A 20,417-nucleotide genomic window follows, 5' to 3' on the forward strand; every position below is an offset into this window, starting at 1 on the left:
ACCAAACCAGCCAGTACAGATGAGTAACCGGACATGGCATGGATTGTTTTCTATAATTACAAGATACATTTCTCTGACTCTTTGGGCTGCTTTTGGGACCTCTTCCCCTCAACAGGGTTGCTTTGCCCTGCCTTAGTACATGAACATGGGCCAGTCTTATTGTAACTCATTATATTTGGTAGACATCCTGGTGAGGCCTGCTCTCTTCTGAACAGGAGCAAAGCAGTGGACAATGAAGAGGGAGGATTGGGGGTGGGGAAGCAACTTGGATGAAAGCAGGAAGGAAAACCTGGTGTTGGATGACATATATAAGATAAAAAAAAAATCCTTAAAAGTGAAAATACCATTGAAAATACATTCATGGTTTAACAGACTTCTCAGAAGAACACCCTACAACATTCCTGGAGGCTCAATAGAAATTCCAGAGACTACACTTTAAGACAATAAGGTCCTGAGCGCCTGAGGGCAAGATAGAGGGCAATGGTCAAGGAATTCCAGAGGGTACTCAACTTGAGAAAAAGATTGCCAAGATTTCCCTTCTCCAATTTGTTCCCAAAACAGTGAGGAGGAGGCTGACACCTCCACCCCAAAAGGAAACTGTTATAGCATATTTGATCATATTTTGAACCCCCAAATTGTGTTGCTTAGTGAAAAAAAACATTTTTAGTTGTGGAGTGGCTCAGCTTTGGCACACACCTTTAATCACTCTGGCTGGAATACAGGCAAACTCTTACTACACACCTTTAATTCCAAACACTGAAGGTAAAGTTAGTATGTAGAATAAAGTACCAGTGTCCAGAGAGAGTGAAAAATCAGAGAAGGATTAGACAGAAAAGAATATGCCCAACTGTTATGAAAAGAGGGCAAAGAGAAGTTATTTAAGAGATCAGGGCAGTGAGAAAAGGAGAGAAGCCAGTTTTGCTGGGATAGTGAAATGGAGAGAGGTTGAGGAGAGAGCAGGAGAGACACAGGTAAAGAAAGAACAAGAGAGTGGGAAGACAGAAGATTCAAACATATTGTCAAAGTTAGTGTGAGACCAAGTGAGCAATTCAGGGGGAGCTGAGAAGAGCCAGACCAAATTAGTTACAGTGAAGAGGAGTTTTGAGCCAGATTAAATCTGGCAGCTTGAGACCAGAAAGAACCAGAAGGTGATGAGCTTAATTAGCTGTGAGTATCAGAAGCTGAGAACATTCTAAGCCTAACATGATTTGACTCAGGCTAGAACCTTCCAGAACTAGTCCTGGGTCAGTAGACCAATGGAGAAAGCCTCAAAGAAAATAATTAGTCCATGCAAATAAAACTTTATTCTACAGAGAAATATTTGAAAGTTGCCCGGAGGTAATTATGGCTAAGGCATCTTCAGTTCAGACATCAGTGTCCAGAAACTGAAAGATTTCAGATTTCCTTCTGTCCAGGAGTCGGGATGTGTGTGGTCACCAGTAGTTGTCTGTGTTTATCACTGTTTCTCTGTCACTCTCTCTCTCTCTCTCTCTCTCTCTCTCTCTCTCTCTCTCTCTCTCTCTCTGTATGTCTCTATCTATCATCTATCTATCTATCTATCTATCTATCTATCATTTATCTATCTATATATATATCTTCATTTGTCAGTCTGGTTTTTATTAATGACTACTTGCTTTCTTAGGTATAAGGATGCTTTCTTCCTCTGGTGTGGTACAGAATTCTTTTGTCTCTGGAAGATCACCCATGAAATCACTCCTCCCTTCCACCTCCCTGAAAAACAACAACAACAAAAAAAAAAAAAAAAAAAAACAAAAAAAACAAAACCAAAAACAAAACTTTACAGCTGTTCCCCTCTATACAGAGAGTTCATGAACTAAGCCTATAATTCCTGCCCAGGGGGATCTCAGTTCTCCTGATGCAACTTCCACCCTACAGAAGCCTGCTCCTATCAAGGCCACAAAAGAACCAGATACAGACTCACTGATGCTCATAGTTTGCAATACATCTAGCAGAGGAATCAAAATCAATTGATTGATTTATTCAATAATGTGTGATAAGCCAAATTGGACCAAACATGCAGGAAAGGTAAGAGCTGCTGATCTGATATTATTGCTGTGATTTTTCTGTGTCCTCTAGGCTCTGAGGTCTCTCTAAACATGAGAACCTGGAGAGGTGAGAAATGTAGGCAGAGCTTTACATGTCACTTTACATAAGAACAGACATCACAAACCCCACTCTCTGATATCTGTTGATTATATGCTGCAGCCCTTGGGAGTAAGAATACTCTCTCCCTATTCAGGACTAGCAGAGCAAGGGCTGCAGTTTCAAGTCTGAAGAGGATTTCCAGAGAGGATTTCCTGAGAGGGAAATACAGTACAAGATCACCAACCAAATTGGGAGAAGTCATCCCAAGGTCTGTGGGTGTAATTGGAATAACACAGGAAAGAAGAAAGCCACCTTCACAGGTTTGGGGCTCTGCTTCCTGTCCATCACATAGGAGTTCTTCAACTGGCCCTTCATTTTGTGATCACCCACACTTCTGACAAGTTAAGGAAAACACATCTCTCCCTATGATGTTTGAGGCAGGAATTAGTGTAAGACCAGCGCAAGGGTTAATAGTAGCTGTGCAGAGAATGACATGATCCCTTCATTTATGGAAGACTGACCACAGTAAGCCAAATACACTGATGAAGGCTACCCCTATTCCCATGTGGACTACCTCCAGTACTAATAAAGTCCAATACTGGAAGGCATACTTCTATATTTAAAAAAAATTGCTTACGTTCAGGTAGATAGATCCTGCTCATACAGACTCTTCAGGTGGAAAAACACACTCCTTTAATCTGGGTATCAAGGCAGAAAAACACAAACCTTTAATCCATATCCTGAGACTAGAAGACACACCTACAACTGGGCCATATCTTCTGCTGGAGGCCTTTATAAACATATGGAAGAAGGAAGCTTTGTGTCTTTGCCTGCTTGCTCTCAGCTTATTAGGAAGCTCATTTCTTCACTGGCATTAGAACCTTCTTCTTCAGGATTGCGGTATATACTAAAGAACTCCTGAGACTTCAAACCTTGTGGACTAAGTAAGTACTGGCTTTTGTCATTGTTGGATTAGCTGGACCTCATTCTTCAGTTTAACTTTATATATTCTCTCTCTCTCTCTCTCTCTCTCTCTCTCTCTCTCTCTGTTGATGTATATAGATAGATAGGGAGGAAGTTATTCTTATGTTCATTATAGGACCTTGACTAATATAATTTATATGAAATCAGAATGTGTAACCTTTTCTAAGCTCATTCAAAGTTAGATAGAGCTTTGTACATGTACTTAGTATAGCTTTAGTATATAATCGAGGTTTTTAGAGCATAAGAAAAAAAGAAGGGGAGATGGTTAGGGAAGAGTAGAAGTAGAGAGAAGTAGAGGCAGAGAAAGAGTTGGCAAGAGATAGATATATAGAGAGATAGACATACAGACCGACAGAGAGAGAGAGAGAGAGAGAGAGAGAGAGAGAGAGAGAGAGAGAGAGAGAGAGAGAGACAGAGGAGACGAGAATCAGAGTTGTTGGCCAAGAACACTGGGAGAAGGGGGGGGAGTGGGAAAAGGAGTGAGGGAGAAATGGGTTATAGAGTCAGGGAGAGTAAGAGAAATGAAGAGATTAATAGAGTGAGAAGGGGCAAAAATCCCCTTTTATAGTGAGTCAGGCCTACCAGGCTGTTGCCAGGTGTAGCCTAGAAGGAATGGTAATATTTCCTAATCTTGGATTAATTTGTAATAAAAGGAAATATTAGACAGAGACATTGGTGGGGCAGGAATATGTTCATCATGATGTTTAGCTGCTTCCTGCAGATATAGGGAAAATGTGTCTGTTGCAGTAAATATTAAATAAAAACAAGTTTATCTATCGGCCCTGATGTCTCACTCCTCAGGCCTGACCCTGATATGGAGCCTCACGTAGACCATCCAAGCCACCACCTGGATCTCACTCTGTTCCCACAACTCCTGTCCCTTGGCCGTTTCCTACTGCATGTTCTCTGCCTCAGTCCCGGGTGTTTCTCTATCCCAAAATCCCACACAACTCTACAGCCTGATAGCTTTTCATACATGTTTATATGTTCAACACTCAATCCACAAACCCTCTACACAACAAGATTACACCAAATAGACAAAGATATAAACTGCCTTTCTATATGAGATACTAGACTTATAAAATCCTAAATATTCATAGCTATTTAATGTCAATTAACATCACCTGGGTCTAGCTGGTCCTTGGAAAACTGCATGTTGCCAAGACCTTCACCCTCCATCCTGTGACCTTCTCTGACCTCACAGCCCTCACTCTTGCCCCGCCCAGGCACTGGCTTTCCTTTATTTTACTAATTAAAATGGAAAGTTCAGGTGGAGTCAATGTGACTAGGCAGCCCTTCTTGGGGAAGCAGAATTAACATTAAAATACCAACAGCTTCAAGACAATCTACACAGGTCTTTGGGAAATCAAAGAAAATGTGGATGGAATGTTGTTCAGTCTTAAGAGAATTGGCTGTTTCCTTGCCATCCAGCAATTGCAGTACAATCTGTATTTAGAAGAAGCAGGGTGAGTTGAAGAGTCTGTGTCCGAATGTAGACTGGAGCCCTCGGTTTGCCTCTCTGGAACTGTCAGAAGTTTGATAGTATGCATAGAAATCTCACTGGTTACCATAAGCATAAAGTACATGTAGAACTGAATGTAACATGGAAACACTCAGAGGTTTTTGGTGTGTATAGATTAAACATAGTGATTTTTGAATACCAAAAATTGCCACTAGACTATATTCTTAGCTCTTGGAGTATAAATCATTTAAGGTCCAGGTGTACTACACTCTGAGAGGGTGCTAGACACTTTACTTTTCTCCTAAGAAGGACTGAGGCTTTCACTTTTTGCCCTTTAATTTTGTTGAGCAATATATGGCCTATGCGTTGTTTCTGGGCAATTCAGTGCTTTCTGGGGCTAGTATCCATTTTTCAGTGACTGCATATTTTGTCTGATCTTTTGTGACTGGGTTACCACACTCAGGATGATATTCTATAGATGCATCCACTTTCCTAGGAATTTCATAAAGTCATTGTTTCTAATAGCAGAGTAGTACTTCATTGTGTAAATATATCACATTTTTTTTTTTTTAATTTAAGGACTTTATTAAAAAAAAACAAAGATAAATGTACAAATTTTAAGCATTTTTGTATAAACGTATACAAACACATTTTTGTCATTGCATGGCTTTTTTTTTATAAGGTTTGATATTGTGCATTAAGATCTTACTAGTTACAATGAGCATAAAGTACGAGTAAAACAGGATGTAACCTGGAATTAGTCAAGGTTTTCTTGGTGTGAAAGGAGTAAACATAATGTTTTTTTCTTTTCTTTCTCTCTTTTTTTGAATTTCACACAGTCTGTGGGTTGTTTCTGGCGTGTTCAGAGCTTTCTGGGATTAGTATCCAGTTATCAGTGACTGCATATTATGTCTGTTCTTTTGTAACTGGTTTATCTCACTCAGGATGATATTCTTTAGATACATCCATTTTCTTAAGAATTTCATAAAGTCATTGTTTCTGATAGTTGAGTAGTACTCCACTGTGTAAATGTACCACAATTTTTGTATCCATTCATCTACTGATGGATATCTGGGTTCTTTTCAGGTTCTGGCTATTATAAATAGAGCTGCTATAAACATTGAGGTGCATATGTCTTTGTTGTATGTTGGAGCTTTACTGGGGCATAGGCCCAGAAGTGGAATAACTGGGTCTTCAGGTAGTACTATGTCCTGTTTTCTGAGGAATCGCCAGACTGATTTCCAGAGTGGTTGTATTAGTTTTCAACCCCACCAACAGTGGAGAAGTGTTTCTCTTTCTCCACTTCCTCGCCAGCATCTGCTTTCATCTGAATTTTTGATCTTGGCCAATCTGACTGGTGTGAGGTGGAATCTCAGGGTTGTTTTGATTTGCATTTCCCTGATTGCTAATGATGTCAAGCATGCCCTTAGATGCTTCTCAGCCATTCGATATTCCTCGATTGAGAACATTTTGTTTAGCTCTGTACCCCATTTTTTAATAGGGTTGTTTGATTCTCTGGTGTCTAGCTTCTTGAGTTCATTGTATACCTTGGATATTATGCCTTTATCTGATATGGGGTTGGTAAAGATCTTCGCCCACTCTGTTGGCTGCCATTTTGTTTTTCTGACAGTGTTCTTAGCCTTGCAGAAACTTTGCAGTCTCATTTAGTCCCATTTCTCGATCCTTGGTTTTACAGCACCTGCCATTGGTGTTCTGCTCAGGAAGCTTTCCCCTGTTCCCTATGTGTACTAAGGTTTTCCCGACATTCTCATCTAATTGAGTCAGTGTACCTGGTTTAATATGGAGATCTTTGATCCACTTGCAGTAGAGCTTTTACAAAGAGATAAGAAAGGGTCTATTTTCACTCTTCTGCATGATGTGTGCCAGTTGGACCAACACCATTTGTTGAATAGGCTGTCCCTTTTCTATTGAATGTTTACAGCTACTTTGTCAAAAATCAGGTGACAATATATGTGAGGGCTCATTTCTGGATCTTCTATTTTATTCCATTGATCCACGTGCCTATTTCTGTACCAGTACAATGCAATTTTTAGCACAATTGCCTTGTAATATAGCTTGAGGTTGGGGATAGTGATTCCCCAGATATTTTCTTGTTGTTGAGGATGGATTTCACTAATCTAGGTCTTTTGTTATTCCAGATCAAATTACATATTGCTCTTTCCATCTCTATGAAGAATTGGGTTGGTGTTTTGATAGGGATTTGACTGAATCTGTAGATTGCTTTTGGCAAGATGACCATTTTTACAATGTTGATTCTTCTAATCTATGAGCATGGAGATCTTTCTATATTCTGAGATCTTCCTCGATTTCCTTCTTCAGAGATTTAAAGTTCTTGGCATACAGCTACTTCACTTGCTTAGATAGAGTCACACCAAGGTATTTCATATTATTTGTGACTATTATGAAGTGTATCTTTTCCCTAATTTCTTTCTTTGCATGTTTGTCCTCTGAGTAGAAGAAGGCTACTGATTGGTTTGAGTTAATTTTATACCCAGTCACTTTGCTGAAGTTTTTTTCATCTGTAGGAGTTCTCTGGTGGAATTTTGAGGTTACTTAAGTATACAAACATGTCATTTGCAAATAGTGATATTTGATATTTTTACTTCATTCTTTCTAATTTGTATTATTTTATATCCTTTTTCTGTCTAATTGCTCTGTCCAGGACTTCCAGTACAATGATGAATAGGTAGGGTGAGAGTTGGCAGCCTTGTTTCATCCCTGATTTTAGTGGGAATACATCAAGTTTCCCACCGTTAAGTTTGATGTTGTCTATTTGTTTGCTGCATATTGCGTTTATTATGTTTCGGTATGGGCCTTGGATTGCTGTTCTTTTCAAGACTTTTAACATGAAGGGGTGTTGAATTTTGTCAAATGCTTTTCAGCATCTAGTGAGATGACCATGTGGTTTTTTTCTTTGAGTTTGTTTATATGGTAGATTACATTGATGGATTTCTGTATATTAAAACATCCCTGCATCCCAGGGATGAAGCCTACTTGATCATGGTTAGTGACTGTATTGATGTGTTCTTGGACTTGGTTTGCAAGAATTTTGTTGAGTATTGCATCAAAGTTCATAAGTGAGATTGATCTGAAGTTCTCTTTCCTTGTGGGGTCTTTGTTGAAGAACAGCTCAACCTTCTGTGAGCAGTGCACATGCAAGGCTGAGTAAGAGAGCAAGACCTTTGGCGAACAGAGGTGGAATAAGAGCCAGGGCCTGCTTCTGTGCTCTGTCTGTCTGCCCCTCTACTCTAGAACAAGAGGGTTTGGGCCCCAAGGACTGAGTATGGCTGGGAGCCAGAAAGAAAGGGGTACATCAGAGAGAGGAGGCTAGAGTCAGTCACTGGGAAAATGGCAAGAGAAGGAAAGCCCTGTTTCTCAGTGGTTATCATACCACACTCTAGGCAGTATGTCCCTGTTCCTATGTGAGGGAGGGAGAGCAAAAAAATAAAGGGGTAAGAGAAGGAGGCTGTGATAGTGGAGCCTACTTAGAAATATTGCCATTCTTCTGGAAGGATGGAGAGAGAATTTTAAAATTCTCTATTTTTCAAGTGCCTTTAAATATCCATATAGAGTTATTGCCTAGTGGATATTGAGGCCAAAATTAGCATTAGAATTTAGATTCTTTTTGAGTGGGAGGCATCCCAGTAGGAAATCTGGGAGTGACTGTAAAGACTTACTCTGTCTAGGTTAGAGTAGATGTAATAAATTACCTCTATCAGCATGCTGTGTATAAATTACTAACTAGAAAACAGAAGGGCCAGTCACCAAGTGGTCAAGCAGGGAACTAGGGTGTTGTGAACTCAGGCCAGTTTGTAGTATGCAGAACGATTTACCCACATCACTGGTTTCAAAGCAGTGAGAAAAGGAAATGAGGCAGAGGATAGAGGAAAATCTCATTCAAGGGAAATGTCCTAAAGAAAAGTCATCAAGGAGTTCATTCATAAAGACTGTGAATGTCCTTTAGCATGAGGACACAACAGGATGGCTGCAAACTAATTACCCCTCACTTGGGACCAGGGGATATTTTCTCTGACCAGTGTGGGAGAAGGAGCTTACCAATTTGCTGGGGTATAGCGGGATAGGGCTAGGGAGCAATCTGTTCCCTAGAGTTGTTTGTTAGAGGCATTTTGTGATGAGGGTGGGAGTGGTGCTCTGGTGGGTCCATGCAGAAGTATCCTGTCTCTCTAAGATACCAACCATAGGACTGTTTTAGTATAGAATAGAGTTAAATTAGAGCATGAAAAGGGGAGAGGAGCAGGGATGAGAAATGTGGAGAGAGAGAGAGAGTGAGAAGGAGAGAGTTTTAACATGATTTAGCAGCCACAAAAGACTTACACAGTTTTCTCTAAAACTAATATTGAAGTCTAGATTAGAAATTTTAGACAGACAAGTTTTCAACATGATGGAATTGCCAATTTAAGAGAAGGTAAAATTTAAATCTAAAATTATCTATAATCGTATCTTATAGGGTAAAGAGTAAATAATTTTGAGTTCTTCCTTTCAGGTTCCATTCTGTCATCCAAGGTACCTCAAGCAGAAATGTCAGGGGACCGGGAAGCCAAGAGCTGGGACTACAGACAGAGTAGCAACCGGAAATTCTGCTATAGATGGACCATTAGCAACTATTCTTTTCTTGTTGAAGGAATGTGGGAATATATTACAAGTCCAGTGTTCTCATCAGACGCTGAAGACAAAGTGAAATGGTGTTTGAAACTATACCCAGATGGGCTTGATGAAGAAAGCAAAGGTTACCTGTCACTTCACCTGATATCGATCAGATGTGAAAAGAGCACAGTTTCAGCAAAGGTTCAAATTTGTATCTTAGATGCAAAGGGGGAAACATGCAATGTTGCAGAGACCTCAGGATTCTATAGTGTCTTGCCTAACCAAGCCTTTGGATTTAACAAGTTCATCCTTAGAGATTTCCTCTTGTCTCAAACCCATTCACTATTACTGGATGACAGACTTACCCTCCTCTGCAAGGTGAGCATGGTCCAAGACTCCTTAAGCGTTTCTGGACAGAACATAAGACTTGCAATCCATAATCCAAGGTGCACAATGGCAGGTGACCTAGGGGAGCTGTGGGAGAATTCCCTCTTCACAGACTGCTGCCTGGTGGTAGCTGGGCAGGAATTCAGGGCTCACAAGGCCATCCTAGCAGCTCGCTCTCCAGTCTTCAGAGCCATGTTTGAACATGAAATGGAAGAGAGTGTAAAGTACCGTGTTGAGATCCATGACCTGGATCCCCAAGTCTTCAAGGAGATGAAGGGCTTCATTTACACAGGGAAGGCACCATATCTCCATAGCCACTCCATGGCTACTAAATTGCTGGCTGCTGCTGACAAGTATGGCCTGGAGGGCTTGAAGTTCATTTGTGAGGATGCCCTCTGCAGGAAACTCTCGGTAGAGAATGCTGCACATACTCTCATCCTGGCTGACCTCCGTAGCATGGAACGCCTGAAGACTCAGACCCTGGATTTCATTACACTTCATGCTTCTGAGGTTTCTGATACCCTGGGGTGGAAGTCAATGGTAGAGTCCCATCCCCACTTGCTGGCTCAAGCATTCCACTCTCTGGCTTCTACAAAGAGTGTTTTCTGGACCCTCCCTTTAAAACAACTTAAGTGGTCTTTAAGACCTGGTCAGCTATGACCTATGTCTGTCTTCCAAATAACAACCAGTATTGTTCCCAGTGACTCCTGGTTAGATGGAGTGACTGCTGAAGCATTTACACTGGAGCATAAGGGAGGGGATCAAGGTGGCTCCGGGCTCACAATAGCTCTAAATAACTTGGAGTTGTGGGTGGGGGAGGGAGCAGCACTGGAGTCTGGTACATTCTACCTGACATATACCATATTGATGTTATTGCTTGACTTTTGTCTCCTGTCTTGGAATCTGGGATTCAACGTAGGTACTGGCCTGAGTGCATAGCTCAGATGGGCTTCTTCTTAGAAACCTGTCTACATTGAACTCAGTAGAACAGATGACTAGGGGCTGAGAGAAAGGAGAAATCAAACATGAATATTTAGTTTTAAGGATGGGGAAAGAAGACTTTTTGTACCCAAAAAACTGAGTTTGGTGGTATGAATATGCTTGGCCCATTGAGTATTAGGGCCAAGTATTAGGTAGTATTAGGAGGTATGGCCTATTGGAGTAGGTGTGGTTTTGATGGAGGAAGTGTCCCATTGTGGATGTGGGCTTTAATACTGCTATGCTAGCTCCCTGGAAGAAAATTTTCACCCAGAGGACTTTGTATGAAGACATAGAACTCTCAGCACTCCTGTACCATGCCTTCTTGGGTTTTCCATGTTCCAGCCTTGATGATAATGGACTGAATTTCTGAACCTGTAAGTCAGCACCAATTAAATGTTGTCCTTTTAAGAGTTGTCCTAGTCAAGGTGTTTGTTCACAGTATTAAAACCATAATTAACACAATGGCCAATATCAGCTTGACAAATCAATATCCTAATAAAATATAATATGCATATAAACATTGATATCTGTTTATTGATTTCATTGGTATTTGCCTTCAGAGGAATCAATTTTGTCTATCCAGGTTTTGGTCTGGATGAGTGGGTTGTAGGGTCTTGGGAGGCAGTATATACAGCAGGTATGAAAGTCAGCTAGTTTAGTGTAACTTTAGGGGTAGGTTTAATAGCTGGAGTAGGGGTGAGTGTTTTTTGTGGGAGGGAAGGGAAAAGGGAGGAAGTGCTAGACTCGGGAAAATTGCCTTCCAAGCTTATTAGATTAGTAAACCACTGATGGCATGTATCCAGAGAAACCAGTTCTCTGGCAAGGAAACAGAACCCTAACTGGCTTTTCTGTGACTTATTTTTGTCTCTATCCAGTTGACTAAGCACAAGGCTGATTTAGGTGACCCCATTGCTACCTTGCTCTCTGATAGAAGTCCAGGGTAAGGACAACGCCCTACTTTCCATTATCTGGCTTAAAACCCACAAAACAGCATGAAATTGGCTTAAAAGCTGACTTTTTGATCAAGGGAATCAATTTGAAGATCCAGACAAACACTCAAACAAGTATCAAGAATGTTTGTTTGGCTAAAAGCTAGAAATACGCAATGGACCATACATAGACTCTTTAACAAAATGGTGCTGGTGAAAATGGATGGCTACATGTATAAATATGCAAATATATCCATACCCATTACCCTGCACACATGAAACTCCATAAGGATCAAATACTTCAAATTAAAATCAGACAAACTGAAAAAACAAAAAGTGGAGGATAGCCTTGAACTCATTGGCACTGGAGAAAATATACTGAACAGAACATAGATAGTATTACCACTAAGACCAACATTTAGTAAGTGGGCCCTCATGAGACTGAAAAAATTTAGTAAGGCAAATGACACTGTCATTTGGACAAAGTTACAAATTGGGAAAAGATTCCATATCTGAGAGATGGTTAATATCAAAAAATGTAGTTTTTAAATCAAGAAACATAGTGTAGGTTAGTTCTCTGCTGGAGAAATGAGCCAATTAAAGTCAGATTAGATGTAAATGGCAGGCTCATTAGGAAGCAACTCTCTGAATGGTTAGTTTATTGGCCACAAGGCAGGAAGCAAGGGAAGTTCCCATGAATGAGGGATGGAGGATGAAAAAGCACATACTCTAAGGGAGGGAGGGAGAGACAGAGAGGGGGGGAGCACAAATGTCTGGGTTATACAGGAAAGAGCTCTTCTGGGGGAATGGCAGCCTAAGATCTGGCTCCACAACCAGGATCTTTATATTTATTTATTTATTTTAGATGTCAGCTCATACTATAGAATTCAACCTGGTGATAGGATATGCTGAGTCCTGTTCCCAGGGTTCCGTGAATTTGCTTATGGCCTTGTGCTTTTCTTTCATGTATTCTCAGATATAATCTACACTATGTGCCTGCCAATTGTGTTTAAATTCATGTAGTCAGAGAACACTCTGGGAAAAGGCTGCTCTGTTAATAACTAGTATATAAGTTCTGGTTTTTATTTACATATTTTCTGATCATGTGTTTCTGGATTCAAACAGCCATCCATGGATCATTACTCCCTTTGTTACATTCATATATGACAGTACTCTGGTACTAAAATAAAGTTGTATACAGCATTAGACTGTAGTCCACCACATTCTTTAAAACCCTTATTTCCAAAGACTCTCAGACAAATCTGCATAGTTCAACAACAACAACAAAAGACAGGGAAGAGGAATAATATCAGAGGAGAAGGAAGAAACTGTCTCCCAATATCTAAAGTCAGAACCAGAGTTCTGTCTCAAGAGAGAATGAATTATTCCCCCCCTTTATTCAAACTAGATACTTTTCTCATATAATATGTCCTGATATTTTCATCTCCCTCTAATTCTCCTCACCTTGATCCTTTTCCATACCTACTCCTGTTCTGTCTCTTATAAGAAAGGAACAGGCTTCTAGGAGATAACAAAATAATATAGAAGTTGAGTATGGGGAAAAACCCATCATATTGAAGTTGGAACAGGAAACAAGTGTTCTAAGAGGAGAAAAGCCAGCAAAAGAATCAGGGTCCCACTTGTTCTGACACCCAGGATTCTTATAAGATGCTCAAGGGTATAATAAATGTGCAGAGGTGCTGGCCCAGTTGAGACCTGTGTTGGCTGTTTCAGTCTCAGTGAGCTCCTATGCACCTTCCCTACTCAACTGAGAGGGTCTTTTTATACTGCTGTCCTCCATCCCTTCTTACTTCTGCACTCCTACAACCTTCTCTTCTGCAGGTGTCACTCATATCGGAGGAAGGGAACTTGATGGAGACACCCTTATAGTCTCAGTGTCTCTGTCTTTCTGTCTCTCGGTCTCTCTCTAATGTCTGATTGTGTGTCTCTGCATATATTCCCACCTGCTGCTGTAAGAAGCTTTTCTTAGATGACTAAATATTATACTCATCTATGAGTAGAACAGAGTGTCATTAGGTTGGTCTTATTGATACGTTTGAAAACAAAGACCTGTAGTATTTGGTTGTATCTTAGGTTTCTGGGCTATCTGGTCTCTGGTTCTTGGTTACCAAAGCACTGTTGAGTTTGGGTTCTGACTATGGAGTGAGCCATATCAAATCAATCATTAGCTGGGTACTCTCAGAAGTATTGGGGCACTATTGCCCTAGGGTATTTTGTGGGCAAGACAAATTGTAGGTCAAAGTTTTTGGTGTTTATGTTTCTCTTTTGGTAGTCTACAGAGTACCTTCCTGTACCAAAGACACTTGAGCATAGGGGGACAACTTCATTAAGACACTAGCAAGAATTCATGTAAAATTTTTTCTGTGTGTGTGTTTTTTTTGACATTGGTCCCGGCAGTCAGTTTGCAAAGAGCACTTCATTGTCTTAGTGATATCCTGGATCATTGGTAAGCTTCCTTGGGAGTCTCTTGATTATACAACTCAACTAAATGCAACCCAGTCACAGTACTGGACACCTCTTTTGGTCACAACAGATGTCCAATTCAGATTCCTTATCCATGATTATTAGGAGATCTCATTAGAATCACTTTGGTATATTTTAGGAAGTTTGCACTGAACTATGTTTTAAAATCATCTATCAAATGCTTAAATAACTCACTCATTTACTTAATTGCCAATTACTACATATATGACAATATATACCAATTTATCTTTCTGGGTCTGATTTAGCTAACTTAGGATAAATTTTTTTTCTGGTATCATCCATTTGGAAATTTTATGATGTCAATTTTTCAATTTTAGTGGATATTCTCTTTATTTACACTTCAAATGTTATATCCTCCCCCCACACTCCACTCCATCCTCCCCCTCAACTTGCTTCCATGAAGGTGCTTCCTCTCCTAAACACCCTCAGGTCCTCAGGGCCTTGCCTGGTTGATATTGTTGTTTTTCCCATGAGATTGCAAACCCTTCCAGAGCTTTCAGTCATTTCTCTAGCTCTTTCACTGGGGTCCCCATGTTCAGTCCAGTGTCTAGCTGCAATCATCCTCCTTCTGTATCTATATGACTCTGGCAGAGACTCTAAGGAGACATCCATATCTGGTTCCTTCCTGTAAACAACACTTCTTGGAATCAGCACTAAAAAGTGCTTGGGTTTGGTGGCTGCATATGGGGCGGTTCTCCATGTGAGGCAGTTTCTGTAGATCTTTTATCTAATCCTTGCTCCTCTATTTAACCGTGTATTTCACACCATTAGTGTTTTCTTCTCTCTTACAAGAATACGTCAGGCATCCACTTTCTTGCCTTCTTTGTCTTCTTCTTCTTCTTCTTCGTCTTCTTCTTCGTCTTCTTCTTCTTCTTCTTCTTCTTCTTCTTCTTCTTCTTCTTCTTCTTCTTCTTCTTCTTCTTCTTCTTCTTCTTCTTCTTCTTCCTCTTCTTCTTCTTCTTCGCTTCATATTTTTTCTGGATGATTTCTTGGGTATTTTGAGCTTTGGGGGCTAGTATCTGTTTACAAGTGAATATATACCATGGGTGCTCTTTTGTGACTGGGTTACCTCACTCAGGAAAGTAACTTCAAGTTCTATCCATTTGCCTAAAAACTTGTTTTTAATAGCTGATTAGTATTCCATTGTGTATATGTACCACAATTTCTGTATCCATTTGTCTGTTGACAGACATCTGGGTTCTTTCCAGCTTCTGGCTACTATAAAGAAGGCTGCTGTGAACATGGTTGAGCATGGTCCTTGTTAGATGTTGGAGCTACTTTTGGGTTTATGCCCAGAAGTAGTATAGCTGAGTTCTCAGGTAGTACTGTGCCCAATTTTCTGAGGAACCAACAGACTGATCTCCAGCGTAGTTGTGCCAGCCTATAACCCCACCAAGAGTGGAGGAGTGTTCCTCTTTCTCCACATCCTTGGCAGCTTCTGCATCACCTAAGTTTTGATCTTAGACATTCTGACTGGTTTGAGGTGGAATCTTAGGCATGTTTTGATTTGCATTTCCCTGATAACTGGGGATGTTAAACATATCTTTATGTGCTGGCAGAATTTTGGGGGTCACTTAAGTATACTATTATATTATGTGCAAATAGTGATACATTGACTTCTTCCTTCCCAATTTGTATAACTTTGACATCTTTTTGTTATTTTATTGCTCTGGATAGTACTTATAGTACTATTTTGAATAGGTAAGAAGAGAGTGGACAGCCTTAACTTGAAAGACCCCCTCCTGCTATAGTTGCAGTAATGCCATTTTGTGCTAAGCCCAGAACAGGCAGGGATAGAAAAATACTAAAACAAAAGTGAGCCAGAGGACAGCCTAGTCCCTGTCAAAACAAGATATCTGTGGTTGACCACCTGGACCAGGGTAAAGACACAATATTTTAAAGACACAATATTTTGCCATACGTGCTGAGACAAGGATGAAAAACAGCACCCTGTCCCAGAGGAGGGGCCAAGGCCACCCTTTCTGAAGAACTTGAGGCTTGTCCCCAGCTCACCCTGGTTTCATTTAAATTAACCAATTAAAACCCTGTTGCTATGCTTCTGCTTCTGTACCTTGCTTCTGCCCCCCAAGCCCTATAAAAAGGGGACTGCCCTTTGTCCGGCGTGCAAGTCCTCCGAGAGACTGTGTGCCCACAGGTACCTGTGTAAATAAACCTCTTGCTACTTGCATCCGAAGTGAGTTGTCTCTCTGTTCCTTTGGACGGGTCTCTTCAGACGGAAGATACCCTCCGGGCGTCTTTCAAACTAGTTTCTGGTTTTAGTGGGATTGCTTCAAGTTTCTACCATTTAGTTTGATGTTGGCCTCTGGTTTGCTGTATATTGCTTTTACTATGTTTAAGTATAGCCTTGAATTCCTGACCTTTCCAAGATTTTTGACATAAAATGTTATTGAATTTAGTCAAGTGCTTTCTCAGCATCTAGAGAGATAATCAAATGACTTTTTTTTTTCTTTGAGTTTGTTTATATAGTAGGTAACATTGATGGATTTCCATGGAGTGAACCGGCTTGCATCCCTGGGACGAAGCCTACTGGAATATGGTGAATGATTGTTTTGATGTGTTCTTGGACTTAGTTTGCAAAACTTTTACTGAGTAATTTTCATCAATGTTCATGAGGGAAATCCGTCTAAAGTTCTCTTTCTTTGTAGGGTTTTGTGTGTTTTAGGTGTGAGTATAATTGTGGCTTCGAAGAATGAGTTGGGTAGTATTCCCTCTGTTTCTATTTAGTGGAGTAGTTTGGAGAGTACTGGTATTAGAAGAAGCAGATACACCCTAGAGGAGTAGACTGCAGGAAATAACTGAAATCAAGGAAGATGAAATAAAAAGAAATATAAAAACAATCACAAAAACTAGGAGCTGGTTCTTTGAGAAAATTAACAAGATTTACAAACCCTTAGCCAGATTAAATGGAGGGCACAGAGAGAGTATCCAACCTAAGAAAATCAGGACTTTTTTTCAATTTAATTGGATATTCTCTGTATTTACATTTCAAATGTTACACCCCCAGCTCCTTTCCCTCCTCCCACTCAAGTTGCATGCAGGTGCTTCTTTTCCCAATCACCCTTGCTCTCTACCTCAGTGCCTTGGCTGGTTGATGATGTTGTTCTTCTCATGACATTGCAAACCTTTCACCTCTTACAATCCTTTCTCTAGCTCTTTCATTGCTGTCCCCAAGTTCAGTCTGATGTTTAGCTGCAAGCATCCTCATCTGTATCCACACTCAAAAAAAAAAAAAAAAAAAAAAAAAAAAAAAAAAAAAAAAACCTGGAAAATCTAAAGATATGGCAAATTTTCTAAACAGATACCAGGTGCCAGAGTTAACTCAGGATTAAGTAAACAATCTAAACAAGATATAAAAAAAAAGTTTTTAGGGGCTCTGAGACTTTTCCAAAATACCAATTTTTGAGAGAGTAAACAAGGACAGAATTTACTGGCTGATAGCCACAAGGTCTCATAGAAAAGTCAGAATATACATCATCATCAGCCTAAATCTCTCAAAGTTTTAAAATATATAAAGAAGTTTCTAAAAATGTAAAATCAAAGTCTTAATGGACAGGTCAGGCTATGCTGACTAAACTGAGTTAAGATAAAACAATTTTTGGAAAATGACCTTCTACCCCTCCTGGTGATAAATTTCAAGAAAACCCACCAGGAGTCAGCCTGACCTTGCCCAACCACCTAGTTCCTCCCACTCCCTCACAGGGACTTTCACCTTGGCCCTTTTCCCCAAGGCCAAGCACAGAACAAGATAAAGGAATGACTAACTAAGCCAAGAACAGCCCCTTGAGTGGGGCTACCCAATGCCTGATCCTATGTCCTAAGATCCACCAATGAGAGTAAGCAAATTGCTCTGTGGCTGAAATCGGCCAGCTGCAAAGAATAAAAAAATCTGTGCCTTTTGTATTTGGGGCTGACTCTCCCTGTGAGGATGAGCAACTCCAAGTACATGGAATAAAAACCTCTTGTTATTACAGCGGTCTATCATTTAATTGTGTTCTGTGTGTCGAGTTCCTGAGGGTCTTGAAACATAAACAGGAACCATAACCCCTAAGGAAATAGAAGCACTCTACAAAAGCATCCCAACCAAAAGAAGCCCAGTACCAGATGGGTTTAGTGCAGAATTCTATTAAACCTTCATAGAAAACCTAATAGCAATACTCTCTAAATTATTCCACAAAATAGAAACAGCAGAACACTACCCAACACATTTCTCTAAGCCACAATTATTCTCATTTCTAAATCATACAAAAACCCTAAAAAGAAAGAAAAGTTTAGATAATTTTCCCTCATGAACCTTGATGCAAAAATTCTCAATAAAATCCCTGTGAAAACACATTAAAATAATTCACAATGATCAAGTAGGCTTCATTCTAGCAATGCAAGAATGGTTCGTAGTATTCATAGGGACAGGCAGGCGATCAATGGAAGAGAGCTGAGGTCCCAGATATGAACCCATACACCTATGGTCACTACATCTTTGACAAAGGAGCTAAAAACTTTCAATGAAAAAGAATACTTTATTCACTAAATGGTGCTGGTTCAACTGGCAGTAAGCATTTAGAAGAATGCAAACCGATCCTTTCATATCTCCTTGTACAAATCTTAAGTCCAGTGGATCAAAGCTATCCACATAAAACCAGGTACATTTGTGATAGGTATTCTTCTGGTCTGTACTAACCATGGATTTAAGTAACATTCAAAACTACAGGGCAACATCTTTTAAAATTATTTTGCTTAAGTTGAAGTACATACAGGTCAAATACAGAAATGTACACACCTTTAATCTGAGTCCTGAGGCAGAAAGACACACCTTTAATCCAAATTTTGAGACTAGGTGATACACCCTCAAATGTAACATACCTTTTGCTAGAGGCCTATATAAGCACACAGAAGGAAAGAAGCTTTGTGTCTTTGCCTGCTTTCTCTCCTCTTGCTAGCAAGCCCACTTCTTCACTGGCAATAGAATCCACTTCTTCAGATTTCCTGTATATACCAGAGGCTTCAAACCTCCTGGACTAAGTAAGTACCAGCTTTAGCCATTGTTATATCATCTGGTTGTTAGCTTGCATGTTATTCTCATATATCCTTCTTCTATTTATTTAAAGGAATTTATACTCTACATTCTCTACAGGACCCTGACTAATACAATACACTTGAGATGAAAATGTATAAAAATGTATAAAAAATAAGGTATTCAAGGAAGTCCTGAAAGTGTCATCCCTGACTTCCAAGTACCTCAAAGTCACTTTGATAAATTGCTGTCTAACAGTGCATAGAGATCTGATACATACAATTTAAAGGAAAGAGATCAGAAAGTAGATTGGTATACCTTTGACTTCCTTTTGCTGTCTAGTTGCTTTAGCTTGGACTTCCAGTACTATTTTTAATAGGTTGGGAGATAGGGAGCATGCTTGTCTAGTCCCTTATTTTCATGGAACTGCTTCAAGTTTCTCATCATTTAGTTTGATGTTGGCTACTGTTCTTTGCTTTACTATGTGTAGGTATTGACATTGAACTCCTCATTTTTCCAAAGCTTTTAACATGAAGGAGCATTAATTCTGTCATGTGCATTCTCAGCATCTAATGAGATATCTTGTGCTTTTTTTTTCTTTGAGTTTGTTTGTATGGTGGATTGTGTTGATGAATCTCCATATATTGAATCATCCCTGCATCCCTGGAGTGAAGCTTAGAGATCTTTCTGAAGTGTTCTTGTATTTGGTTTGTAAGAATTTTATTGAGTATTTTTGTATTAATGATCATGAGGAAAATTGGTCTGAAATTCTCTTTTTTTTTTAGGGTCTTTGGTTGGTTTAGGTATGAGCATAATAGTGGCTCCGAAGAATGAGTCGGGTCCTGTTCCTTCTGTTAGTATTTTGTATAGTAGTTAGGAGAATATTGATATTAGGTCTGCTATGAAGGTCTGATAAAATCCTGCACTGAACCCATCTGGTTCTGGGCTTTCTTTTTGGATGGGAAGCTTTTAATGACTGGTTCTATTTCTTTAGGAGTTTTGGAACTCTTTAGATGGGTCATCTGGTCCTGATTTAACTTTGTTACTTGGTATCTTTCTAGAAATTTGTCCATTGCATCTAGATTTTCGAGTTTTTTTGAGGCTTTTTGTATAGGCTTTTGTAGTAGGATCTGCTGATTTCTTGAATTTCATCAGATTATGTTGTTATGTCTCCCCTATCATTTCTGAATTTGTCATTTTGGATACTCTCTATGTTCCCTCTAGTTAGTCTGGCTATAGGTTTATCAATCTTGTTAATTTTCTAAAAGGATGAGCTCCTGGTTTTGTTGATTCTTTGTACAATTATTTTTGTTTCAATTGGGTTAATTTCAGCCCTGAGGTTTTAAATTTCCTGCCATCTACTCCTCTTGGGTCTGCTTTTTTTTGTTCTTAGAGGTTTCAGGTGTGG

General features: G+C 39.8%; 1 protein-coding gene across 1 annotated transcript; it reads left to right on the forward strand.

The window, feature by feature from the left end:
* Nucleotides 1–9,112: 9,112 nt before the first annotated feature.
* On the forward strand, nt 9,113–10,225 carry LOC308420003 (TD and POZ domain-containing protein 4-like; the record flags this gene model as incomplete). The annotated part of the gene is made up of 1 exon (XM_080915972.1): nt 9,113–10,225. One exon carries the CDS (start codon nt 9,113–9,115, stop codon nt 10,223–10,225), a length of 1,113 nt encoding a protein of 370 aa, XP_080772098.1.
* Between the last annotated feature and the right edge of the window lie 10,192 nt (nt 10,226–20,417).

This window comes from Micromys minutus (genome assembly GCF_963924665.1).
Source record: "Micromys minutus genome assembly, chromosome: 4".
In the NCBI taxonomy this organism is placed as follows: domain Eukaryota; kingdom Metazoa; phylum Chordata; class Mammalia; order Rodentia; family Muridae; genus Micromys; species Micromys minutus.